At 46.1% G+C, this 27,981-nt stretch overlaps 1 protein-coding gene across 11 annotated transcripts in view; it reads left to right on the plus strand.

Annotated features, from left to right (window-relative positions):
* The window catches only part of MTSS1 (MTSS I-BAR domain containing 1), a 140,000-nt gene that overhangs the window by 101,394 nt on the left and 10,625 nt on the right, over positions 1-27,981 (plus strand). For 4 of the 11 annotated variants that reach the window (XM_032467610.1, XM_032467615.1, XM_032467614.1 and 1 more), the window contains exons 4-11: positions 2,560-2,644; positions 4,821-4,912; positions 6,425-6,499; positions 10,527-10,538; positions 20,834-20,991; positions 21,791-21,898; positions 25,180-25,277; positions 27,591-27,810. In XM_032467610.1, coding sequence (XP_032323501.1) covers positions 2,560-2,644; positions 4,821-4,912; positions 6,425-6,499; positions 10,527-10,538; positions 20,834-20,991; positions 21,791-21,898; positions 25,180-25,277; positions 27,591-27,810 — 848 coding nt within the window. The remainder of the gene's footprint in view (positions 1-2,559; positions 2,645-4,820; positions 4,913-6,424; positions 6,500-10,526; positions 10,539-20,833; positions 20,992-21,790; positions 21,899-25,179; positions 25,278-27,590; positions 27,811-27,981) is intronic. The other 7 variants (XM_032467613.1, XM_032467617.1, XM_032467609.1 and 4 more) reach the window with 3 other exon arrangements.

Raw genomic sequence — 27,981 nt, forward strand, 5'->3', positions numbered from 1 at the left:
GAGGTGATCTTTTCTGTCCATAGAATTCTCTTTTTAGGAAACAGGTCTGGGTCCTCAACAAAGCAGCTCTCCATCACTGAGCTCTCTGTAGCAGCTTAGCACGAATTGGCGCCTAGTCCCCCTAGTGTCAATTCGACAGTTCTAGGCTCAGGAACCCAAATTTGAGAGCTGGGCTGTAAAACTCTAACACCACAGGAGGGTGGAGATAAGCCAGTTTAGCAGAGTGTCCTGGGCTCTTGGCTCTACCTCTTCCCACCTCCCTTTTTCTGGGATAAGTGCCCCATGCTGAGTGGTTCCATGCACAGACTCTGGATGAACCCAGTTCACCCTGGGTTCGAATCCCACTTACTAGCAGCGTGACCTTGGTCAAGTTACCTACGGCGCTTTACCTGTCTGTAAAATGGGGATGATAATAACACCCAGCCACCTGGGAGTCTGGTGAGGCTTAGATGAGTTTGTGTGTGCAGAGCACGCATCCCAGGGCCCAGCACGTCCTCAGCTCCGTACGACCGACCCACTTCCTGTGGCCTGAAACACCGCCCCCCAGCACTTCTAGTGATCGCATGCAGTTCTGTTTTGTGGCTGTGTCTAGTGTTCAGCCTGCCCCCTAGAAAGAGATTTCATTTTCAGTCTTTACTGTAGTCAACAACATTTCAACGACTACCCTCACTGGTAAGGAATTGCTCTCAGCCTTGATTGTTTCCTCCAGTAAAATTTCTAGGAGTAGAATTGCTGGGTCAAAGCAGGGGCTTGTTTTTAAGGCATTTGTTGATTGATGCTGCCAAATTTTCCTCCAGAAAAGTACTAGTTTACACTCCTACCAGCTGTGAATGAGTGTGCCAATTTCCCTGCAAGGCCAGGTTATTAACTTTTAATCAAATGAAGGCCCAGGAAAAATAGGAGATATTTCCCTGGGGATAAAATGTTCCTGGTCCTCGCTTACAGGCAATCAAAGCTTAAGAATCTGAAGTGAGCCCAGAAGGCAAGTGGCTCGTGTGAAAACAGCGCCCTCTACTGGTTCCCCCTGGTGGAGCAGCGCGAGCTGCCAGAGATGGGGAGGTTCAGGTGGTCACTCACTAACTTCTGGCAGGTGCTGGGAGCTACAGGGCAACATCTTATACTTCTGGTCATTTAGAACATCAGCTTCGAGTGACCTTGAGTTCCTGCTCAGGTTCTTTGTACAGCAGGGCTTCTCAATTAGGGGAGATTTTGCTCCCTAGGGAACCCTTGGGACTGTCTGGAGACATTTTTCTGTCACAGATATGGGGTCTGCTACTGGCTTTTGGTAGGTTGAGGCCGGGATGCTGCTAGCCATCCTGCAATGCACAGGACAGCCCCCTAACAAAGAATCACCCTGCCCTGATGTGTCAGTGATGTTAAGATTGAGAAACCCTGTTTTAGGGGAATGGAAGAATTGCTCCAAAGGCTTGTTTTTGGACCAAAATAAACATATGGAAATATTAAACCTATATCACTATTAATACTAAATTTGGGGGGTTCTGAAAACCTGCTGGGTTTGCAGGATAAAATGGAAGATAGGTTGGAACTGAAGCAGCACAGTGGCATTTCTCAAAGAGAAAGCAGAGCAGAATATACAGCCCCAAGTAATGTCACGCGTACTCATCAGGGAGGGAATTTTTTTCCTGTCACCTTGACTTGGTTAAACCAACCATAAATTCCTGCAGCTTTTCCCTTGAAAGCCTTGTCTCTTAAAAAATAGTGCTTTATTTGACACTTTTTCCTCTGATTTCATGAGCCCCAGTGTTTTCATACCATTTATAATTGTGCTTTCCAGTGGTCGGTGCAGTTACAGTTGGCTTCCCCTCCTCCACATGGGCCCAAGTAGATGCTGATTTAAGCGTTGTTTCTAAGAAGGGGAAGGAAGGGAACTCCAGAAATAATCTTAGAAAACGGTGTGCCTGAGGGGAAATGTGTGGCGAGAATTTCGGGAAAACCAAGCTGTATTTCAGTTTACTTCGACATTTGCTGAATTTGAGGACTTCACTGGTGTTACCCAAACCCGTCAAAAAATATTCTTTCATTTTGCTTTAGCCTTGCTCTTCTCTAAATTACTTCTGTGCTAGAAGATGAGTCTTAAAACAATTAGCTGGAATGGTTTTATTTGCTGCTCCAAATAATGTTAATATGAGTATTATTTTGCCAGGAGTGCGGAAAAAAGAACTACAGCTTTTCGATAAATATCAGATACTATTTTAATCATCTTCACACCCATTGAGTGGGTTTATGTAAACTCAATTTCTGGGTCACAATCAGCATCAAAGAAAAAAAAAAAACCCAGACAGAATAGAAAATATTAGAGGATATCATATAGAATGAAGATAGCTTTGGTTTTGTTGATGACATCAAAATATGTAGCCATGTATGTGTACATTTACATCCACGTGCATGTGCATGGTGAGAAGTCTGAACCACAGTGGCATGGGTTTTATAACATGGTGAAATCTGGCTGTTTTTTAAATGCTTTCATTCTCTCTTTAGGGATCTCAGTGATGCCTACTTGTCTCCTATCCCTCAAGTTTGCCTCTGTTGCTTTTGCAGGTGGTACCAGGGAGATTGGCTCTGCCCTAACCAGGATGTGCATGAGGCATCGGAGCATAGAAGCCAAGCTGAGGCAGTTTTCCAGGTGAGGACCCTGTTTCTCCTGGGTCTCAAATGTCCTTTGCTGATTTCAGGTTAAGGAAGTGGTGGTACCTAGCATAACTCACCTCAAGCAGCACTGGTTTCCCCACAACATTTAAATCCCTACAGCCAGTCTCTCATCACCACCCATCACTCTGCTCACTCACTGAACAGATATTCAGTTGGGCATCTGCTGTGTGCCAGGTACTGGTCTGCGCATTGGGGATACAGTGCAGAACCAGACGGCCTGGGTCCCTGCCCTGGTGGAACCTGCACCCCCCACTTCAGGATCTTCTCTGTGTATCTCTCCCCACCCTCCAGGGTGAGGAGTGGGGCGTCCTGCTGAGACCTCTGGGCCCCTACCCACTGCAGGAACCCCCATGGAGGAGGAGCTGCCCTCCTGGAGAGGGAGGCGTGTGCTGCTATCCTGTTACTCGGGACCCGTGTGCTTCCCCCAGGCCCACAGTGGTAGCTCATAGAACCTTCCAAGCTACCGGCCTCTTGTCTGATTCACGGGTGTCCAGAATGGGTAGAAATGGCAGTGGCTGGCACAGGGATTTGGAGTCACCAGGGTCCAGATGCGAATGGACGTTCTTCCAAACAGATCAGCATCGTCCAGCAGTCCTGCCCCATTCTGCTCTGAGAGTTGCAAGTTGTGTGAGGGGCTGCCAAGGTGGCATCCCTTTGACCTTCTGGGCCGGGCCACCATGGGAGGCCGTGGGATGCAGCGGGAAGCACCTAGTCTGGGAGACAGTGGCTCCTGGGTCTGAACCCTGGGCTGGCCGCTGACATGCTATAATCTTGGGCTGGGATCTCAGCCTCTGTCCCGTGGGTGTAAGACTCTCTGAAGGGTTCTTCTGAAAATGCATGCATTATCCATAGAGCAGAAAGCACCTGCTGGAGCAGGTGATGAAATCCAGCTTCCTTTTCTCCTCACCCCTGGAAGGGGGCTTCCCAAGATAGCACACACCACGCCTCTTCTCACATGTCACCTTGGTTTATTCCCAGGCCAGTCCAGCGACACTTCATTCCATTTTAGTGATTCAGTAGCCGCTGTTTGCTGAGCACCTGCTATGTGCCTGGCGCTGTCTTAGGTGTGCGGGACATAGCTCTGAATAGGAGCACATCCTGCACTCACGGAGCTTACGCTCTAGACACTGTATAAATCTGATAGGATGTCAGGGGGTGATAAATGACTCGAGGAGAAACACATGGAGGTGGGGAGTGGGTGTGGCTGTTGGACACAGGCTGGTTAGGGAGCATCTCTGTTCAGAAGGAAGATTAGGACACAGACCTGGAGGGAGTGAGGGTGTGAGGTGCACTGACAGCTGGAGGGGGCACATGCAGGGGTGGGAACTGCTGGTAGATCCTAGGAAGAAAAGGGGGAGGTCATACCCAGAACTTGGGGATTTTCAGAGGCTCAGGATCAAAAAGCAGTTTGAGAACACCTTTTTTGTAGTTCTCACCGATTCAAGTCAAGCAGTTGATGGGCATTTTCTGATTTTTCGAAACCTCTGTAATGTAGGACCAGGCCAGCTTTCCCTCCATGGCACCCTCGGTCCCCTGACTGGCATGATTCTCCTCCGTGGGGAGCTAACTTTCTGCTTACCTGACTGCAGCCTGTTTGGGAGATTGCATGAAATAAAGGGATGTATCTGGAGACCCCTTACCCCTCTGATCCTCCTCTAGGCTGTCCACAGTTCGTCTCTGTTCACAACTCCTTTCCCTGAATGCACGTCACAATCATGTGGGTCTTAAAGAAAAAAAAAAAAAAAAGTAATGCTGGGCCCACCCTCCAGGTTTCTATCAGGTATGGGGTGGGGCCCAGGTGTCTTTGCCTTTTGAAAGCTCTCCGAGTGGCTCCTCTGTGCAGCCAGAGGGGCGACCCCACTGGTCTGCAACCTTGCTGGTTAATACGAGTGTTGGACTGTAAACAGGGGTGATGAGAAGAGAGGTCAGGCCAGCCAGTCGTGGGTCCAGCTTCTTACCAGGCACTGAAAAGTGTACTGAGAACACAGCTATTAGGAAATTAGGGGATTTGGATGTGAACTTGGCCCTAGTGTGCTGCCTTGTCTGGCTCCAGGTAATTGTGATTCAGGTATGTTTTGACAACTGAGTTTAAACCGTGACAACAGAATATGTCTGCTTAATTTCTCCTTTTCTTTCTCTTTCGGTACAAGTGCTTTAATCGACTGTCTGATAAACCCACTTCAAGAGCAGATGGAAGAGTGGAAGAAAGGGGCCAACCAGCTGGATAAAGACCACGCCAAAGGTATGGGGCACCTGACGCACGTTAGTCTCCGACGGCATGCTGCTGGCTCTGCCTGTCCCTCTGCTGGGTTGATTGGTGTCACCCTAAGGACCTGCTCTTTCCCCACTTTTCCTGTGGGCATTTCAGTGTTGGAGGCTGAGTTTTGGATATGAAGCATTACTTAGGGGATAGCCTCATCGCTTTGGGGTATTTATTGTGATCCGCTGAATTAAAAGCGATTGGTAATGGCAGGCTTAAACGCCAGAGACTCACCCTTTAGGCATTCAGCACATTTAGAAACCTGACTTCTTTTTTTTGTCTGTTTTGTTTCGTTTCGGGGTTTTTTTTCTTTTAATTGAGGTATAGTCAGCTTATAACATTATGTCAGTTTCTGGTGTACAGCATAGTATTTCAGTCATACATATACATACATAGATTTGTTGAAAACCAGACTTTTAATGATATAAACTAACCTGGGGTCTCCTGTCCAGAACTGGCCATTCTCTTTTTATATCCCTTCAACCAATGTGTCCCAGAACCTCATGCACCAGGTCTGGGGACAGAGTGGTCCAGACAGATATCACCTCTGTGGGTCTTCTGGAGCCAAAGGGTGGGGTCCTGGTGGAGTGGAAGGGGCAGGAGACCTTGCTCTGAGCATCATGCGACCTGAAGTCAGTGTGCTGGAGGGAAAGCGTGTGGGTAGATCTGAGGGGATGTAACTGGAAAGAGTTGACTACCAGTTGATTCTAAGTGCATATAAAAGAGATCTGATAGGCTTGGAGGTGGGGGGAAGGGAAAGGTTGGGGATGGCTTTGTGGGAATTGGTCAAGTTGGCCATTAATTGAATATGAGGGCAGCCACGGAGAGAAGTGTCAGGCGACTGTCATTTCAGATGTCCATGCCTGGGTGACAGAGATGCCAGCCCCAAAAATGGGAAAGTCCGGGGGTGGGGTGGGCTGCTGGGGGAAGAGGGAGTGGTTACTGGGGGATGTGGTACAAGGGGCTGCCCCTCCTCCATGTCCACAGTGTCTGGCCTTGGGATTAATGGGAAAGTGGGAGCAGTTCAGTCTTGCCTAGTTTTTTCCCACGTGGTCTGGTTTCCCCTGCTGTCCGAGGTGCTCTTTTCTGAATTGTAACATCTAGCCACTATCTTGCCATATGGGTTCTTCTTTGAGTGAAGCACTGGGGATTTGGGCCTTAGGAAAGAAGATAATATTGTAAACATTTTCTGATACTTGAGCTGGGAAATTGTGAATTTTTCATTTTTATTTTAATATTCCCAATGCTGTCTTTCCTCAGAGCTGGTATGAATGAATACTGCAGGGAGGGACCTTAGTGCATTTTGTTGGCTTTCGTGTTCTTAGCCCCTTTGCTGTAAAATGTTGTCATGAGATTTTTATCGTATTATATTCCAGTAAAGCTATGTATTGCGTGTCATAGTTCATGCTTTTGGTGATGAAAGCAATGACTGTTCCTAAAATATTTTCTGTTGAGCAAAGTGGTAAAATTGTTCAATATTCTGCTTTCTCTTAGAATATAAAAAAGCTCGCCAAGAGATAAAAAAGAAGTCCTCAGATACACTGAAACTACAGAAGAAAGCTAAAAAAGGTAACTACAAATTCTGTCGTTAGGGTGCTTCTTAGGGAAAATGACCACATGCTTGGTTTGTCTTTGAAGCAAAGTCTTCAGTCCAGCTTCCTTACATATGATAGTCCTGTGAACAGAAAGGAGCTCATGAAATCTCTCTGAATTCAAATTCCCAAGTGCAGAATATCTATTAATTTGAGACCCTTAAAAAGTTGTACTTGACTCATTCCCTTCCCCACCCCATCTCCAAAATTTGACAGTTCCAACGCCTAATGTGCGTTGTAATGAACCCTGTAAGTTTCTTGGAAGCCTTGGGATAATGCATAGAAGCCTTTATGCAAGTGTTCTATAGTAATTATTGCAGAAATGATGTCATTTTCTCCTCCATCTTTCACAGCCTATAATCTCCGAAACCCTTTATTAAGCCTTGTGAGGACGTTAGAAATGGTTGCAGTGGGAGCTGGGAGTCATTGCTGTACAAGGAGATTTTTCATGGGGTTCATGAGGGTGGGAGCTGGATAAGGAAGACGAGATTGCTGGTGCAAGATGACCTCCCTGACACAGCTGAACATCACTGACAAACCAGTTCGTTGTCAGATCTGTGACCTAGCTCTGCTTTCCCAACTTGGACTGGAAGTTTGAAGAGAAAAATCTAGCCACATCCACTCTGCAAACATTAGTAACATTTTACTAAGACCTAACAAGATGCAGGGACTCTCTTGAACTTGAGAAGGTGACATTTCCCTCCAGACTATTCTTGATAGCAAGATTTTGAATTTGCTGCGTCACAACTGATAAAATGGGGTTTTCCCCCATCAGGATGCTCTGTGGGTGGGTGGTGTTTAGTGTCTGTTTGAGACAACAGCTCTTTTAGGTAGTAATTCCCAGATCCAAACTTCCTCTTTCCTAAACAAGCAGTTCTCATTTGGAATGAAAAGAAAATGCTCTTGGAAAGTTGGGATAGTTTGGTGGAAGAGGCGTGGGGACAGGACAAAGTTTTTAAGCTTTGGCATTTCTAAAAAATGCGCCCCTGTCTCCTAGTTCTTATAACAACCATGAGGCCATTTCAAGATCAGGGCAGCAGAATCTTCACCCATGATCAGTTTTTCTGTTAGTACTGGCCCCAGCTGTTTCTTTTGGATGTGCTTTTCTGGTCTTGGTGCTTCTGAAATTTACATTCTGTCTAACTAAAGCACCTGGGGGCTAGCGTTTGATGAGTAATAGGGTTTGTGGCCAGTCACATTTTAATGAGTCTAGTGGTAAATGTAGATAAAACTGCCACCATATTCTACTGAATCTAAGGTCCCATGGAAGAACAGGGTGGTAAAGATTTGGAGCTGAACTCCACCTAATTGACAACATGACAGCTTTGAGATAGGAGAAATTAATTGGTTTGGAGAGAGGTTCCAGGTCAGATCTGTGGCTTGGAAAAGGTTTGGGAGTTTGGTGAAAAGGATAAGCTAAGAAAAAGAAGCTGTTTTCCCTTTTCTCTTCCAGAGCTCTCTTTCCGGAGGCCGTAAGTCCTTGGCTGCGGTGATAATCCTTTTCTCTGAATTCTGCGTGGAGACTGAGACAGTCTTGGTCTATCACTCAAAACCAGTGGCATTGTCCAATTAGCAGAATTTGGACCTACAGGGGATGCCGGATAGGTTGAGTGCAGTGCAACACAAAAGGAAGTTTCTGGCAAGTAGACTTGCCCAGCACTGCTTAGGCTGCCTAGGGAGAATACCGAGTTTACCATCAAGGTGCTGGACAGAAAGACCCAGGATACATCGGGTGCCAGCCTGAAAAATGTGGGAGATGTGTCTGGTCCTGGGACTCAGGAATAATTGACATTTACTAGTGAGGTTTCCTGGTGCATTTGGGCCTGAAGGCTGAGAGAGTGGAGGCTGTGATCAGGGGTCTTTCCAGCCCCAACCACATACGTGATGGTCTTGGGCACCATATCCTTTCCAGACAAGGCAGCCGTGACGGTGTTCTTATGTCTACAAGCCAAGTCAGATCAGCTTAGAATGTTCCAAATGATTTTCTAGTTACTCCAGCGTACAATCTGAAATAGTTTTTTATTTCTTTCCTTTATAAATTTTTTTTTCCAAAAATATATAAGTGCAGTTTTTGGACTAAGTTCTCACATCTGTGTATTTTTGGGGTGAATGGCGCTTTCTGTTTCTAGGAGGTACTAGAATTGTCATTCTGAGTGAATGTTTGTTATGAAATGCTGTCCTAGAAAATGCACGGCCTGAGAATCACTACAGGTTAAGGGCTGGAAGAAATCTGCTTATTCAGGGCTTCCAGTTATTTTGGGGTCTGGTTAGCTAACATTTCCCTTTCTGCTAAAACACATCTCTCCATCTGTTTCCATCTCCTTCAAGTGGTGGCTTCCTAGACTCTCGGCTTATAAAGTGTTGGCTGTTCTTCTGAAATTTATACCATGTGTTAGGAAGGACAAATGCTTTGGATCCTTTTTTTTTTAATTTGTCCTGGTAGAACTAAATCTGATTTATACAGCCCAATAATCACTGCCTTTTAGGTATGTTTTTAGGAGATTGTCAGACAGCTTTCTGCCACACCTTTTTCCAAAACTGTGATCTTTGATCTAAAAATTCTTCTGACTCTCCTTTTCAAAATTTCAGAGCCTTTGTGCATTTAAGGATGGTTTTAGCACTGCCCTGGACATGAGCAGACACATACGGGATGTGATTTTTGTGTGAGACCAGTTTACCTTTACTTTCACTCTGCAGCTATGACACCATTTGCCACATTCTGATTTGACTTTTTTTTTTTTTTAAGATACTATAGAGCGATAACTTGTGCTCTAAAGGTATTTAATGAAATATTACCGTCAAAAACCTTTTAATGGTTTTTTGGGTTTGGATCGACTTTATCTCAAAATCATTTTAAAACAACTTGATATATGCTCCATCTATGGGTGAGTGTACCTATTTTTGTGGAAGGCAGGCTAATTGAACATTTACCAGGCATAAACACTAGGCAGGGAGTTGGGAGCAGAAGGGACAGTTCCCGCCCTTCGAGAAGTTCCAGGCTAGTGCCCAGAGTCAGCACATGGGGCAGAGCCAGCCTTGCTGACAGATGAGGGGGACAAGGCAAAGGCAGCAGGAAGATGAGGCAGTGGTGTGGAGCTGACTCAGAAGCGCCGAGCTCTGAGAGGCATCTCTTGAGCCTTCATCAGGCCCAGCTGCTTGATGTCAGCTCATGGCCTTCGAGATCCTAGAATTAGCTGTGACCTAGTGTTGGTGGGAGTAAGAGAAGGTTGGAGTTGGGAAACATTTTATGCTGTTTGCCCACTGTTGCCACCTTACTGTCCAAAGTCAGCAGCCTTATTTCTCATTTCACTAACTCATACCATTATTAATTTAAATTGAAAAATTAATTATGGTAAAGCCTTCTGTTTCCATCTGTAACTACTGAAAGTTTATCAGAGACTTTGAGAGAGGGAGCTGAAACATTTTTACTATGTTAACCCTTGAGCCTGACTTTGAAATAGTTGAATGTGTCATTTTTCAGCAGAGGCTGCAAAGCTAGTGTTACAAACCTAACTAACAGAGTCCCATGTTAGCGTATTATTTGCTATTATACAGAAACTTTAAGTTCTTTCTTTATTTTTTAAATTTTCATTTCACCCCAGCTTGAACTTCGGATCCTGGTTTCCCTAGTTACTGTTCAAGTTACAATAAATTACACTTGAAAGTTTTTCTTGTTAAAGCATCTTAATTGGCTCCCTTATGGGAATATATCCTTCATCTCTCTTTTTAAGAAGAAACCTTGCTGCATTCTCTGGGGATGATGATTAGGAACTAGGAAGAGTTCTGTTTAGAGGGGAAGGAGAGACTATTAGCAAGTCAGAGAAGGGAACCTGGTGGATGCGGGTTGAATCGTCCTAATATAAAATTCGGTGGCAAGCCATGGACTGTTTTAACACATGAAAGAAAGGGAAGACTGCTGCTCGAATACCAGTTTGACTCTATTATTTTCCTTTTTGTGTCAATTGTGTATCCTGCACTTTCTCACCGTGTGCCCCCCCTGCCAGTGGACGCCCTCGGTAAGTCTGTCATCCTGAATCTCTGGTGGCTGGTCACGGTGTGGTCCTTGCTGTGGGCTTTCCGTGGTTGTCCAGATCTATGCTGGTTGCCCCAGTTTTCCTACCCGTTCAGAACAATCAACTGTGCCTACCTAATCTTCCATAACTTTAAGAAAATCGTGTGTGCGTGTGTTTCAATCAATCATTTTCTTTCTTTGAAGTTTGGCCCTTGCACAGGTTAGCTCAACATTCTGCAAGCCTTTGCATCCTCATAATTCGGTATTAGACTTGTGGAAAAAGAAATACAGAGTGACTTAAAACCTCCTTTCCACAGGAAATAAATATATTTATATGTACATATATATCTAAGGAGATATGTGTGTATTTGTATCACAAACAAAACATATAGAGCAACACTAATTAAGTCCTCAAAATAATTCCCAAATCAGATTGGGTTGTATTCAGCTTGCCAAATATCTTTAACTTTGTCCCCTCCCAAGACCATAGAGTTTTTTCAAAACCAATCATTTGTTTTTGAAAAAATCAAAAGTATTTCTTATTGCAGCGGAGTTTGTGAAGTGTTTCATTTCAAAGGTATCAGATCTTCGAATTCAATAATCAGAATGATTCTTCTTGACTGAATGTTGACCCTGATTCTGTGGGTAATAACGCTACTAAAACTTCAAGTCGCTTTTAGAGTCTCGTGGCTGTCCCTCTGTCTCCGAAAGGTCCGTCTGTGAGCTGTCTGTGTGGGTTATCTTGCTTGAGTGTGCTTGAGTGTCCTCTGAGCCCTTTCACTGAACAGCCCCAAAGAGGTTTTTGCTTTGGATTCTGTCATCTACAGTGAACCCAAACCACACAGGTCTCCTCTGAGCTGTGGGGCCAGGATGACCTGCTGTGGCGGGGAAAACAGCTCTGCCTCCTTCCTGTCATGGTGACATTGGGGTAGTGTTCCCCACTGTTTAGAAGCGATAATCCTTTCCAGTCCTCAATGTTGTGGTTATGAAACAGCTTGAACAGTTTTTAGTATACCTTTGGAAGGAAGGTAAGACACAGCCACTCTTGCTTATTGTGATAAAATTCGTGTGACATAAAATGCACCATTTAAACCATTTTAAAGTGTACATTTCAGTGGCGTTTAGTGCATTCCCAATGTTGTGCCACCATCACTGCTGTCTAATTTCAGAATGTTCTTATCACCCCAAAAAGATATCCCCTGCCTTTTAAACAGTCATGTCTCATTCTCCCTCCCCCAGCCCCTGACAACCATTCATCTGCTTTCTGTCTCTGTGGATTTGCCTATTCTGGACATTTCTTATAAAGGGAATGTATAATATGTAGCCTTTTGAGGACACCTTTGCTGGAAAGCTTGGTGTGAGTCCATCTGTGAAATCAAGGGGGCATGCTATTTGTTTTAAATGATGGGCAGTTAGGATTAGGATGAGTAAAGAAACCTTTTGGGTTCCTGACTTAAATTCTGCTCATCTGAGTCAGGAAAAATTTCCACATCCCCTCTAGTTCCCTCTCTTGCAAAGGCTGGTTCACAGGACTAAGCCACTAGTGGCATATAATCATAGCAGTGAACCGGGGCATAAAGACATAAGAAAGATGTATGGCTTGAAGCCCTCAGAAATTTTATTTTACAAGTTGTAAATCATTTTTGAACCTGGACACCTGTATTTTAGCAAAGTTTCATGGCAGTTAAAATATCCTGATTTTACAAAAAAAGAAAAGAAATACACACACACACATGCACACTTTCCTTCGGTCTATCAGAAGTATTTACCTTGAATCCCAGGTCCCTGCATAAGCTGTCACTAGGGGCCTCCACAGGGAAGAAATTTATAAGTCAATAAAATGTATTGAGCCAGCGATACGTTGCTCCCTCGAGGAACTGGGACCCTAGTGGAAGGAAACCAATTACAGTCGTCCCTTGCTGTCCGAGGGGGATTGTCTCCAGGGGGATGGATGCTCAAGTCCCATAGTCAGCCCTTCACATCCACTAATTCAACCAAGGATCGTAAACACAGTACATGAGCGACACATAGTTGGTTGAATCCGCAAATATGGAACCTGTGGATTCAGAAGCCAACTCCATATTTATTGAAAAAAACTCATGTCTAAGTAGACCCATGTTCAAACCCACGTTGTTCAAGGGTCAGCTGTAGTTTAATCTGGTGTGCTCAGCACCAGGATGAGTACGAGCAAAATGTGTAGCCATGGGGCAAATGCAAGGGACCCATTTATGCCTGGGGTGGGCAGGGGGTGAGGGAGATGAAGTGGGATCAGCTGGTGAGAATGGGGCGAGGGCTGCTTAAGGTAGAGAGGACAGGGTGCGCCAGGACGTGGCCGTCCCCATTTAGACGGGAGCACGGGGACGCAGTGAAGGGCGACCATGCTGCAGAGGGCAGTGCGTGCGATACCCTGAGTCAGCTTCATGGGGGCAGCCAGTCCCTCCACTGTTGGACCAGGAGCCACAGTGACCCCCGCTGCTCAGCCTCAGCTACCTGCTTCCAGATGGTTCTATCACTCTGCCCCATTTCTGATCAGACTTCAAACTGGACTAAACTCCGCCCATCGCCCTTCCTATGTGCGGAGGAAGCAAGAAGCCTGTGTGACGCTGAATCCTTTCTGCTGGCGCCTCTGGCGGCACCAGGTGAACGCCTGCATTTCCTCGCCCCGTTCTCCTGTGCGCACGAGCTGGTGGAAACCACTCTCAGGTTGCCCCGGACACTGCAGTCAATGGGTGAATTGTGCTCCCTCCCTCAGTGGTAAAAGCTGAGCGTGTCTCGACTCCGTCCAGCTACCCTGTTTCTGAGGAGGAGGAGCACTGGGAGTGGCCCTCTTCCCCAGAGGGAATTCCCACCTACGGATCTCAAGCCCCAGGCATCTGTTAGCGGGTCACCTGGCTGTCTTGCCGGGCACGATGCAGAGGCTTCCTTACTCTGTTCCTACTGCTGAGTTTGGGAGGCGGAGAAGCAGACCTCTCAGAAGGCAGTGTGGCCAGCTCAAAGAGACTCTCTTGCGGGTTAACCCCATCTGCCATGCACGTGCCTCCAGGAATGATCAGGAACTATCATCCCCCAGGACCTTCTGGGCCACTGGAGTCAGTGTGGAGCTGCAGATGGCCCTCCTCGTATTGCTAGTGATCCGGGTTGCAAGGCCCAGCCCTGAAAGGCGGCAGCCGCACCAGGAAAACTCTGGATATTTTCTCCAACAACCTCCCCCTGATGCGTGTCAGCTCTCTGCAAAGTGACAACCAGAATATCGGTCCTTCCTGAAATCTGATGTCGGGAGTAGAAGGAGCCGGCCCATGGTTCCAGGCTGCTTTCCCCAGGGCCACACTCACCTCCAGTGAGCATCCCCAGAAGAGGAGGGATTGCCACTCCAGTGCAGTTGGGACATGTATACTTTGGACCCAAACCCGTGATTGTTTTCTGTTGGAATTAAAGCTCGAAAAGTTCTTTCTGAAGTTGGGGTGGCTGTACATGTGGACAGGTGACCGTTAGATCTAGGAGGTTGTTCTAGCCTTGCAATCTTTCTGGGTATTTAGCTGCTACTGCACATAACACCACGGGGAAGATTGTGGAATCACTGCTTTATTCCAGGCTTGGGAAAGGTGTTGTAGGCACACATGCATTGAGTTATGCAGGGAATAACTGAACGGGTACAGCCTTATTTAATGGGAAAACCTATGTGAAATGGACAGGGAGGGACTTCTTAATTGATCAGTGTTAGAGAGCCACAGCCTGACATACGTTCTGGCCCTGGAAATGCCAGGTAGAGCAGTCAGCAGAGTCAGAAGGGGGTGGCCAGCGGATGACGCAGCTGACGACCCTGGCAGCCTGCACCCACTGCTAGCATGCTGATGGGGAGAAACATAACGAAGGGGCATCCCGACTCCTGCCATCTTAGTAGGAGCAGCAGTGGTCAAACTTTACTTTTTAGATCCCGTGTGGCATTCAGGAAGCTGTCCCTGAGTGCAGTCAGTAGAGATGTTGGAACAGAACCCAGGAAGCCCCTGCAAGGGGCTGTTACACTTGAGATGAAAGCCAGGGGAGGTGGTCCTCAGAGGCCAGGGGATTCATGAGTCATATTTCACAACTGAGAATTCTAGGTGAAAACAGAGCAAACAGCTTCACTGGAGGCCTGGAGCTGCGGGCTCCCTTCCTTCACAGAGCTGGTCTCTGGAAAAGCGTCACCCCACACAGCTCATCAGGTGCCTGGCTTGTGACTCTGGCTGCACACGGCTGATGCGGGAGCTGAGACAAATGCCCTGAGATGTCTCTGCGCACGATGAGCCTGTTGTCAAGGTGTCACCTGGCTCCACCATGGCTGTATTTAGAAGTGGCAGGAAGATGTATTTACAGTGAACGGACGGGGGTGGGGGCACAAGAGGAACCCAGTGATTTTCTCAGCGTTAATTTTGACCAAAGACGAAAAGGACAACGTGCTGAAATACCAGTTCCTTGCACTTCCCTTGAGAATGCTAAACGGGCAGTACGGTGTGGGGCTGGGTGGCTGGGCAGGGCGGTATTCTGGCCTCTCTTGAGTTGCAAGCTATTCACAGTTTTCACAGGACTAACTGGCTCACATCTGGTGCCTCTCTCATCCATAAATTCCTCTTGACTACTGCGGAGGAGCCCTGTGAAGCAGGCACGTCTTCACTTCTTCAGGAAGTAGGTATAAAATTCCTCCTCTGGGCTGGATCCCCTTGGCAGCCATGGAAGCGAAAGTCCTCCAGTCCTCCAGGAGGGTGAAGACATTTCTGTTCTAACATCAGTTCCCTGACACTAGTCTGGTGTCCTATAGTTCACACCCATTTGGATGCTAACAACCCGGAGTTAGTGTAGACCCCACAGGCTAAGGACTCAGACCAAAGACCTCCTCCACTAGAGTCACACCAGCCACAAGTGGGGTCCCCAGGCCACCCACCCTTCTGCCTGGCCAAGCTCAAGTTTGTTATAAAGGACAAATGAACATCCTGTGCAGAGTTACATGGGATGGGGGTGGGGACCGAGCTTCCGTGCTCTTGCTGGGCACATGGATAGATTCACCAACCAGGAAGCTCCCTGAGGCTCGCTGCTCCAGAGTTTTTATTGAGTTTGATCATTAGGTAGGCATAACTGTCCCCTGCCGAGGCTCCCAGAGTTAGACAACTTCAGAGATGCTGTGTAACTGCCGAGGGCGCCTGACCCTCCCCAAGTGCTCGCCACATGCTGGGCATCGTGCTGAGTGGCTTCCTGTGAACGATTCATTTGGTTTCACAGCGACCGTGTGAGCTCAGTCCTGTTTTTTATGTTTGATAGTTGAATAGAAGCTGAGGCACAGCCTGTTGAAAGAATAACAGAAATTTGATTTCATTTGGAAATGTTTAAGTCCGGAAGCTTCCAGTCTTATCTGATCAGATCTCTTTTAATTTCAGGTGGTTTTTGCTTTGGGGAATCAATCAAAAAGTGCTGCAGGATATTAAGAGTAGGAGGAGATTAATGTAGGGATAATGAGGAGAGCTGCCTTTAGGTGGAAAAGGGGGGAATTTTTCATTCCTAATTCTAATCTCCAGCAGCACCTTGCATGTCCGTTTCTGTAATTGTATCCCATATTTCAGTATTTATATCTCATATTTCATTGATCTGGGTGCCATCAATTATAAAATGCATTGTTAGTTTCTGGACTGTGAAAAAAGAAAAAAAATGCTGGTTAAACTATGGCACCCCACTGATTGTAAGACACATCTTAATTTGTAAGGTGTAAAAATGTGAAAAAGCGGGCGTCATCAAATGAAATACAGTATTTGCGTGTGTGTCAGACGGAAGTCATTTTGTGGGGTTCAAATGGCTTCTCCATATGTCTGTCTGGGGGAAAAGAGATGACTTTGGATGTTTTCCTGACAGTGGGCTTGGCCCAGGGTGTCCTGGGTTGGTTCTTTCCTGTTGGAAAGCCCTTTGCCTTAGAGTGGCATCTGGCTTGGTTCAGCCATGAGGCTCAGGTGTGGACTGCAGTGTGCGTAGGAAGAGGCTGGAAGGTTCAGATAATTCTAATCACATTTGACTGGCTTTTTGATTGGACTGTTCCTACAAAGTTTAGCCTTGTTCCCAGGGTTTATGTTTGCTGTGAGCTCAAAGCTACAAAGAATGTGGGCTTCTGAATGAGAGAGACGGAAGGTTGGACCATTCCTTTATCAGGGACCCGGGACCTCCTTCAGTCTCAGTTTCCCCTTCAGTCAAAGAGGGTATTCATTCCTGCCTTGAATGTTTATGTGACGATTAAGGAAAGAAAATTAAAATGTAAATTTTGGGGAAATATGGGATCTTTGTTTCATTCCAGAAAGTGTTGTGAATGCTCCCTACTTACTTAAAAAAAAAATCAAATTCTTTCTCCTTTAGGGATGCTGCTTTGTCCCTTGACATGGTGCCCATTAATTGTGCTTTGCCCCAGGAGCATTTTTTGTAAAGAGGAAAACCATCTAGTTTCCCCTGTTGGGGGAGTAAGGGGCTGCTGGCTGTTGTTCAGCAGAGTTCTCCAGCATGAATACAACCAAGACCTGGAAACCAGCAGGGGAAAAAGAAAACAGTCTCAAGACTGAGATGACTTAGATTTTACAGGAAAGGTCCCAAGCAATGCTTTGCTCAGAAATTTTGTCTGGAAGGCCCGTTTAAGGCAGCCCCCTCCCTTCTTTTGGCTGATGGGCAGTTCTGGAATTTGCTCATTTTTCCAGTGTTAGGCCATTTAAGGGCAAGATGGTTGAGCCAGTGAGCTAAGTCAGTTCAAGTTGTTGTATCAGTGCCTTATTCGTTTGCAAATATTTGAGTAGCTGCCTTCCAGGCAGGTATGCTGAGGGAGAAGATACAATACTGAGCAAAAATATCTGTGGTTTCTGTCCTCGTGGGGCTTCCTGATCAGTAGGAGAGACTGCTGTCAGTCAAAGAACTGGAGAAATAAAGATGAAATTAGAACTGAGAGGGAGTGTCATGAAGTGATATGTGTGAGGAACTTCTGAGAGTCAAGTAAGAGAATCCTAGTCTGATGAGAGAGCTCAGGAGGGCATTTGTGAAGGACCTGCAGGATGAACAGGTGCTTGAAAGGCGGGGAGGTGGGAAAGTGGATATGTAGGTGGAGTGGAGCTGGACCCTGGAGAAGGACCTGGGGAATGGAGGGAGGAAGGAGGGAAGGAGGACAGAGAGTGGTCCCAGAAGCCGGGGCTGCTAGTGGACAGGCTGACCCACATGTGCCGTGCAGGACAGGCCATGTTAAGGACATAGGGCTTTTCTTGAAAGCAGTCGGAGCTGTTGAAAAGTGGTAAGATTTGCATTTTGAAAGTAATTCGGGACTGGTCTGGGCGAGCTGGTCCAAATGCAGTCGGAGTGATTTACCTGGGGCTGATGGAGCTGTCCGGGTGAGAGATCAGGATGGCATGGTGTGGGTGGCAGTAGCAGAGGTGAAACAGGAGTCAGTCAAGTCCATGTGGGAGCTGGAATGGCTGGGACCTGTGCTGGAGTCTTCAGCAGTGGCTCCCCTAACATTGATGATGGGACGGAAATGAACAGGCTTTTGTCTATTTAATCAGTGCCAACACAACTCTGACTTTGTGGGCCTAGAACGATGACTATATCTTAAAACCAGTACATCCAACTGAGACGTGGAATAATTTCTTCTACAGTTTTTTTTTTTTGTAAATATAATTATATGTTGTGTTAGTGAATTTAAGGAATAAACATTGTGTTTTTAGGTATGATATATCCCAAATGGAAATGTACACACTATGACTATAATTGTAGCAGTCTTTACAGATTATACTTATTTTAGAACACTACAATTTGAAAGTCCTTTAATTAGAACATAATACATATTTAAAATAACTTGACTAATCATAGAATAATTTAAATTTATGCTTACCAGAGTAGGTAACACTTAGTTCTAGTCACTTTCCTATGTCAGTATATTTTTAAAAATCAATGTTATTAATTACAGGTAGACATGTGCCTTACAACTTGGGAAAGGAAGTAAAGATACCCCGTTTTCCCAAATTCTTATAATTATAGGCTGGTATTAAGAGAAATTGCTGCTATAATCAAACCTTCCTCCCCTGAAGTTAAGAACATTCCAACTTGGTCTGCAGCCTTCAGTGTTTCCTTAGCTGGAGCATCCTAGGAGACACTGAGAGGCCTACAAGAAGGCCTCTGGACCAGCTGGGATCATGTGGCCTCACTGCACAGGGCCTGGAGTTGGCCAGGCCATTTTGCAGGTTGCAGGGAAACAGGGAGTTCCATTACCAGAGGGCCGGTGTCATGTGCACATTCAGTGTATGTGGATTTAGCTGCACAAGCCAGCATTTTAAAATAGAGAGACTCCCAATCTCATGGGGCTGATGGTGCCCCCGCTCACCCTGTCTCCACAAGGCCGTGTCCATGGGTGGTAGGTTTCCCCAAGAGGAGTCTCCCCTCCCCACCAGCAAGTCCCCTAGGGAGAATGAGAGGATGCTTTGACAAGTCTCCTGTTCACTAAAGTCTCAGGAAACCTGTGGCTCAGGGGCCAGGTTCATGGGTGAGGGTGGCCCCACTGCCATCCTGGTGGAAGAAAGGGCAGCAATAATTGGGGAAACTAGAGGAGCTGGTAGGATCACCCCCAGGGCTTGCAGGGGGTCGATGGTGACTAAGGGGAAGAATGGCTGAGTGGGTCACCTTGAAAATGCACTGAAACTTCTCACAGCAAATTCTCATATCATCTTATTGTTGGATAAAATACCCCCCAACATGGAGCCAAATACCACCCGTCCCTGCACCCATCAGAACAGTGTGCTCACCTGACTGGTGCCGACTCCGCGTGAAGAGGAGTTCTGCACTTGAATGCCATCCAAGGCGTTTTCCAGGGTGACCTTTGCCCATGATTTTCTGCTGTTGTGCTCATTTGGAACTTAATCCTGCCAAAAATCCTATGACCTTTTCTAGTTGGACGTTCTTGAAGCCTGACTGTCTCTTGCTCCAGCTGAAGTTTCTCATCTGCTTGTGAGAGAAAATATGGGATATCTTCCTGTATTCAAGGCAATGTTCCCTGACCCTTTACTTCTTCCAACCAAATGACACATTGCATTTAATGTTCTCTACCTCATTCTTTAGAGGGGTAAGGCCCCCTCCCAGGAGGCAAGCGGAATCCGTTCACCCAGCTTGAGGCACTGGGGCCCGAGGAGGAGTCCCGCGTCAGAGGGATCCAGGGGGTGTGGGCTCTGTCCTGACCCCGCTTTCCCTAAACGGCCCTGGACAACTCCCTTGCCTTCTCTAGGCCTCCACCTGTGCTGAACCAGGAGCGGGTTGGCTTGGATAACCCCTAGCGCCCCCTGCATCTCTAACATTGTGTTTAAAATGATTAAACATTTATTGAGTGCTTGTTGTATACACAGATGGCATTATACTAGGGTGTGGGCTGGGCGAGTCCATGCCTCTGTCCTGAAAGGAGTAGAAATTCTTCCTCTGGTTCAGGTGGTAGGTGAGCATGGGGGAGGGGCAAGCATGGAGGCTCATGAGCCGTTCTCCCCGGCAGTCACCTGCTTGTCCCCACCTGCAGATCAGATTTACAGCGTCATACTCTCTGACACAGTGCCTGTTTGCCCAGGTTTATCTTCTGACGCTGCCAACTTACTCTATAAAAGGCCAGATTGTAAATATTCTCTAGAGATGGGTGCCTTTGCACAACTGGGGTCCGTGGAGGGGGCCAGGTGGCTCCCGAGCATGGGCCTGGCTCGGTGCCCACACCCTCTTCAGTCCTCCTCCAGCAGAGACCTGATTGCAGGTCTTTTTGTAGCTGTGCTTGGTGTACAGGAAGGGCACACAGGACTCTCCACTGGGGAATTAAACTAACTGTCAGGGAGTCCCAGGGGTCCCCCAGAGCCAGGAAAGCTGATGCTCGCCACCTTTGTATTCCGGGACAGAAACTCCTGTTCAGACAGAGGCTCTTTCATTGAGGATGACCCAACAAAGGCAGCTTGTGCCCATTTTTGGAAGCAGCCACAGGCCCTCATTTTGTTCATCCCGTAGCTCCTTCAGAATGTTCCAGAAGGCAAGTCATGAGGAGTCACCCCCCAGGAAATTTTCCTTGTCACGAGTAAGCCAGGATAAATGGTCCCCTTGGGCATTGGACATTGAAAATGGCTGGTCCTAGAAAAGCAGCTTCTTGAAATCCTTCCTGGGTGTAAATAAATACTTTTTTAAAGTCCTAGAAAACTGTGGTTTTCACTCCAGCAAGGACCCGGAGGAGGAGGGCAGTGGCCCCAGGAGCTGGTGTTTCAGCAAGCCGCACTTGGGGCTTTGTTTGGTTTGCAGGGCGAGGTGACATCCAGCCCCAGTTGGACAGCGCGCTCCAAGACGTCAATGACAAGTACCTCTTACTGGAAGAAACGGAGAAGCAGGCGGTCCGGAAGGCTCTGATTGAAGAACGCGGCCGGTTCTGCACCTTCATCTCTATGCTGCGGCCCGTGATTGTGAGTTGGTGGAAAGTTCCAGAAGGCTTAAACTGCCAGTTTGGAGAAGACCCTCCTTCTTTATTTATCCACCGCTCACGGAAGCACTGAGAAGCTGCGGGGGGTGTCAGGAATTGTAGTGGTGGAGTCATTTCTATGGACCAAGACTTGTCTGCAAGTTGCTGGTGGCCACATGGCCCATTGTGTTCTTAGCACCCATGGGTCCATTTACTTTTTCTTCCCAAGAAACACCCTGCAGAGTGTGGTCCCAGGCCAGCAGCATCACCTGGGAACTCTACTAAATGCATAATTCTAGGGGTGGCGACCCAGGCATCTGGGTTTTAAACAAGTCTTCCAGCTGATTCTGAAGGCTGAAGGCCAAAGAGTGACTGTGAAATTAATAGGAGAAAAGCCTCAATGTATCAACACAGGCTTATCATTTTAAGTCAGTCGTCTGCATGCCTCGAGAACTTTTGTAGTAGGTTTTTCTTGAAGCCTAAAGAATTGTACCAGCTCCCTTACCTCCGCCCCAGCAGGCCTGCCAGCCCCCCCAGACACTTTGACGGAGCCCCACGTGTTTGCTGTGGCTCATTCACCCGTGTCTGGGGTGCACCAGTCTCTTCACAATTGTGGCTGATTTTTTTTTTCCTCTCCATCCCCCCAAAGAAAGGGCTGGCAGTGGCTTCAAGCCCAGATGTACCGATCCCTGGGTGCCTTTTCTGGAAAGTTGAAAGAGTTAGGTAGTGTCCCTCACAAAAAGAGTTTGGGTCAAAATGATAAAGTGAATCACTCATGATGACATGTTGTGAATTACTTTCAGGAAGAAGAAATTTCAATGCTGGGGGAAATCACTCATCTCCAGACCATATCAGAGGATCTGAAAAGCCTGACCATGGACCCTCACAAACTGCCCTCCTCAAGTGAACAGGTAGGAGTTGTGAGTTCAGCACCCGGGAGAGCAAACCAAAGAGAGAAAGGTTCAAGGTCCTGAGGGTTCCTTGTGGCAGCGTCTCATGTAAAATGATATCTGTGTTTCACACTGCGACACAAAGTCAGCATCTTCACAGGTCATTATAAAGCACCTACTGTGTGCTAGGCACTGCTCTAAGCTCTACATAGACTCGCTCCACTAATCTTCGCTGTTGTCCCCATTTTACAGAGGAGGACCTTGAGGCACTGAGAGATAATGTCACTTAACTAGGTCTACCTAGCTAGTTACTGGTAGAACTGAGATTTAAACCAAGCTGTCAATTTCCAGAGGCCATGCTCTTAACCACTTGATCCGCCTCCCCTCCAGAAATAAACTCTCAGTGCATCATGACAGTGGGGTGTCTTGGTCATCGTTAACCATCCTCACTGAATTTCTCCCATTCTCAGTAAGTAATGCATGAGGATTTCTCTTATCTGATGAAACAGGTGACTTTTTAAAGGTTGATTCATTTGGTTCACGTGACATTAACTCTATATCCAGTGGGAAGAGACATATCTGGGGCAACAGCTGATAAATCACGTGCTGGCTTTGGCCCTTTGTATAAACTTCTTATCTCCTCAGGAGCCAACTCAGAAGACAAATTTGAAAGCCTGTATTTTCCATCCTGTGGAACTTTTTTTTAACCTTTTTTTATTGAGTTATAGTCATTTTACAATGTTGTGTCAAATTCCAGTGTAGAGCACAATTTTTCAGTTATACATGACCATACATACATTCATTGTCATTTTTTTTCTCTGTGAGCTACCATAAGATCTTGTATATATTTCCCTGTGCTATACAGTATAATCTAGTTTATCTATTCTACAATTTTGAAATCCCAGTCTATCCCTTCCTACTCCCTGCCCCCTTGGCAACCACAAGTTTGTATTCTATGTCTATGAGTCTATTTCTGTTTTGTATTTATGCTTTGTTTGTTTATTTGTTTTTTTAGATTCCACATATGAGCAATCTCATACTGGTATTTTTCTTTCTCTTTCTGGCTTACTTCACTTAGAATGACATTCTCCAGGAGCATCCATGTTGCTGCAAATGGTGTTGTGTTGTCGGTTTTTACGGCTGAGTAGTATTCCATTGTATAAATATACCACATCTTCTACATCTTCTTTATCCAGTCATCTGTTGATGGACATTTAGGCTGTTTCCATGTCTTGGCTATTGTAAATAGTGCTGCTATGAAAATTGGGGTGCAGGTGTCATTTTAAAGTAGGGTTCCTTCTGTATATATGCCCAGGAGCAGGATTCCTGGGTCATACAGTAAGTCTATTACTAGTCTTTTGAGGAATCTCCATCCTGTTTTCCACAGTGGCTGCACCAAACTGCATTCCCACCAGCAGTGTAGGAGGGTTCCCTTTTCTCCACAGCCTCTCCAGCATTTGTCATTTGTGGACTTTTGAATGATGGCCATTCTGACTGGTGTGAGGTGATACCTCATCGTAGTTTTGATTTGCATTTCTCTGATAATTAGTGATATTGAGCATTTTTTTCATGTGCCTATTAACCATTTGTATTTCTTCCTTGGAGAATTGCTTGTTTAGTCTTCTGCCCATTTTTGGATTGGGTTGTTTGTTTTTTTCTTATTAAGTCGTAGGAGCTGCTTATATATTCTGGAGATCAAGCCTTTGTCGGTTTCATTTGCAAAAATTTTCTCCCATTCCGTAGGTTGTTGTTTTGTTTTACTTATGGTTTCCTTTGCTGTGCAGAAGCTTGTAAGTTTAATTAGGTCCCATTTGTTTATTTTTGCTTTTATTTCTATTGCTTGGATAGACTGCCCTAGGAGAGCATTTTTGAGATGTGTCAGATAATGTTTTGCCTGTATTTTCTTCTAGGAGGTTTATTGTATCTTGTCTTATGTTTAAGTCTTTGATCCATTTTGAGTTTATTTTTGTGTATGGTGTAAGGGAGTGTTCTAGCTTCACTTGATTTACATGCTGCTGTCCAGTTTTCCCAACACCATTTGCTGAAGAGACTGTCTTTATTCCATTGTACGTTCTTGCCTCCTTTGTCGAAGATTAGTTGACCAAAAGTTTATGGGTTCATTTCTGGGCTCTATTCTGTTCCATTGGTCCATAAGTCTGTTTTTGTACCAATACCATGCTGTCTTGATTACTGTAGCTCTATAGTATCATCTGAAGTCTGGGAGAGTTATTCCTCCAGCCTCTTTCTTTTTCTTCAGTAATGCTTTGCCAATTCTAGGTCTTTTGTGGTTTCATATAAATTTTATTATGATTTGTTCTAGTTCTGTGAAATATGTCCTGAGTAATTTGTTAGGGATTGCATTAAATCTGTAGATTGCCTTGGGCAGTGTGACCATTTTAACAACATTGATTCTTCCAATCCAGGAGCATGGGATATCTTTCCATCTTTTTAAGCCTTCTTAAATTGCCTTAATCAGTGTTTAATAGTTTTCCGTATATACTGTGGAACTGCTTTTATTAGACTAGGGCACGCAGGCATTCACGTGGGAAGGAGACATTTATTAAGCACCTGCTGTATGAATGAGAGACAGCCCATACACTCAGAGAACTCTTTGTCAAGTAAGGGAGACAAATGCAGAAGGAAGGGTGAAAGAATGAGTTTGCTCCTGATTCTCAGGTTTTAATGGTCAAATAGGGCACAAGTTACCATTGAATATCACGTGGCCAAGATGCAGGGTCAGCACATCCTGAGAGCGTTATTGTCTGTGTGATGCAAAAGACAGATCCTATAAACTCAAACCTTGGGTGTAAATGGCTCTTGTAAATTGTCCATGGGTAACTGTTAACCTTCCTCTTTTTTTTTGACTGATATTTTGTGGTTCCCCCTTCTCCCTCCCCTATTACTTATACCTTTTTTTTGTCTCAGAAAAAGGATTATGACATTGATGGATTGGTAGTATGATTCATTAATTAAAAAAAAAAATCTACTTGGAGGGGAGGGAATAGCTCAGTGGTCGAGCGTACTTAGCATGCACGAGGTCCTTTTTTGAATCCCCAGTACCTCCATTAAAAAAAAAATAAGTGAATAAACCTAATCCCCCCCACGAAAGAGTAAAAAAAAAATTTTTTTAAGATAAGGATAAAAACAGAAAAAAAATTTAAGAAGAAACTCTTAATATTTGTTTCTTTGATGCCTACTCCTCAGTGATGGTGGAATTTTGATGTTAGGATATGTGTTAAGATTTGACAGATAACGTCTCGCGTCTCAGCACCTCACTCACCCACCTGGCTCTGTCCCCTCAGGTGATTTTGGACTTGAAAGGTTCCGATTACAGTTGGTCGTACCAGACACCACCCTCTTCCCCGAGCACCACCATGTCCCGAAAATCAAGTGTCTGCAGGTAAGTAAAGCTGCACCGCGCGGCTGCTTGTGGGACAAGATGCTTTTCTTTCTTCTGATGTGAGCAGTGGAGCCAGTGCTGAGCTCCGAACAGGAAACGGCGTCATGATCAGGTGAAAGGGTCCTGTCTTGGTCTTGGTCTCCCTCTTTGGTCTCTGGAATCGTTTTGGGTCAGAAGGAAAATTCCATCAGGCCTTAGACTACGGAAACGGATTTCTCTCTCAGCTGTGTGTTGTATGGACTTTCCCATTTTATGAATTTGCATTGGATTTTCCTGTTAAGCAGAGTGAAAAGCAGAGTGAAAACCACAGGGGCTAAAATGGGGCAAACAGAGGTGCGTTTTTGTGCAGATTCATCACACCGTTGCCAGAACAAGTGACGGGAGGAACAGTGGCTCCTGTCCTCCTGTCCCCCCAAATTGTTGTCTTGGTTTCATAAAATGCGTAGAATTCTTCAACTGCTCCCACCACTGCCACCACCACCATCTCTGCTCTGTTAAGTCCTAGTGTTACCTACAGCCTCACAGTGAGAATTCACTGGAGTACGTCTGCCATCAGCAAGACAATTTTCTGTTACAAGATCATTCTTGGCTTGCTGGCTGCAAAGTTTATTCTTCTCTTCTCGAAAGGTGGAAACATCCTTCTGTGCCACGTCTTTCTTGGTACACTCCACCCACTCATCTTTTTCTTTGCCTTTTCAAAGCCAAATGAATTCCCGCTTCCTGTGAATTAGCATTGAGAGTGGAGAGCAGGGTGGATCTGCCGGATCTGCATACGATAATGTCTCTGTACACCCACGTGTGTGTTTTGTTTCATATTTGAGCTTGTACAGTGTACATGGAGCAGGAAATTCAGACTTACGAGGCTACATCCTGATGTTCTGAAACCTGAAAATGTTGGTTGGTTTCTTGTCATCTTTTGTGGGCTCTGTGTGTATGACACATCTACTGCGGGTTTTGTTTTGTTTTTAATTGAGGGTTTTTTTTTAACCAAGAAAACTTTATCTCATTAGTGTAAGACAAAGATGCTTGTCTATCTTTCCTTTCTTAGAATTTTAGTTTCAATAGAAGATCATGTTGCACAAACAACGTCAGCCTTGAGCTTGCTGCAGCCGAGTTGCAGTGAGCTTTGCTGTCAGTCTCCAAATGCCCTCTTCTGGCCGACTTGGGGGAAAAACAAAAATTATGATAATCATCCCCAGCAGGAATGATTTCCTCCAGTACACTCCCTTGTATCTGTCGGAACATTCGCACCAAGTAATTCTAGTGCAGAGCAGACACGCAGCCCTCGACTACCTTATTACCTGCCAGAGTCTGCAAAATTTGGCAAGACTCTTTTACAGGGATAAGAGGAGAAACCACAAACTTTCTAATCCCAGGCTGGGTTGTTTATTTCACGCCTTCTGATGCTTCTGTAGCTGCACTTTGTAGGTCCGCTCTGCCTGTTTGGACCATGCAACTCTGTTCAGTTTTCTGGGTTTCGAAATCTGAGTGATTAGACGGGATGGAGGACATACTTCTTACGGCTGGAAACGGAACACAGACAGAACACTGGTGGGCGTGTGTCATTTTCTGACATCCTGTTTACTGTTCCATCTCGGAAGCAAACAGCTTAGATGGATGTTCTTTAGTCATTGAAAGCTGCCCGCCTCTTGCCAGGTGTCCTCTTATGTCAGCCCACAGACATTTTAACAGAGACACCTGTGATCAGAGTCAAGCCATTCATTAAAGCACCAACTTTGTTAATAAAATGTAAAACACATGGACACAAACACAGTCGATTTGCTGATATTCTGTACAGGGGTCTTAAACTAGGCTCACTTTGGATGAAATCACCTTGAGGAGTCTCTTAATGCAAAGTGATGGTTGGCCAGAGTGAACTTGGACTCCTGGACCCAGGTGGTCCACCTAAGGGAGACACTTGTGTGTTCCAACCAGGTCAGGCTGCAGCCTTCGTGGTTTTTGCTTCAGGGTCATTGTTTTTGCTAGCAGATGAGCCCTGTCTCTTCATGCCACAGACATCGGGTCCCCTGGCTTTAGTGGTAGATGACACAGCCGAGTTGGGCCACACTTGACTCTAGAATCACAGGTCTCCATCCTGGGATGCCTCATTGCACATTCAGAGCGCTGGGTCCTGGCAGCTGGTTTCCCCCTTGCTCATGGGAAAGATCCTTTTGTTAACTAGCTTAATGATTCAGTGTTTTGAAAACCCGGCTTACTGTGTATGCTGCTGCTTGGTGCAGGGAGCTGACTGCGTGATGTTCTCCCCTGTCTGCCCGTGTTGTCCGGTCCCTCCTCCCCCTGCCGCCCCCGCAGCAGCTTGAACAGCGTCAACAGCAGCGACTCGCGGTCCAGCGGCTCCCACGGCTCCCACTCGCACTCGCCCAGCTCCCACTACCGCTACCGCAGCTCCAACCTGGCCCAGCAGGCGCCCGTGCGGCTGTCCAGCGTGTCCTCCCACGACTCAGGATTCATATCCCAGGACGCCTTCCAGTCCAAGTCGCCGTCCCCCATGCCGCCAGAGGCCCCCAACCAGGTAAGGGTGCGCTTGGCTCCAGGAACAGCCATCACACCTGAGGCCCAGACCACCTTTGACGGCTGGAACCAGAGAGGGACCTTGGCCTGGACAGACCTGTCTTCTGACCTCTGGTTTAATTTCTCATTTTCAAATGTGTTGTTCCCAAAGGGAGAGACACTGTAAGGTGGA

This window comes from Camelus ferus, chromosome 25 (assembly GCF_009834535.1).
Source record: "Camelus ferus isolate YT-003-E chromosome 25, BCGSAC_Cfer_1.0, whole genome shotgun sequence".
Taxonomy (NCBI): domain Eukaryota; kingdom Metazoa; phylum Chordata; class Mammalia; order Artiodactyla; family Camelidae; genus Camelus; species Camelus ferus.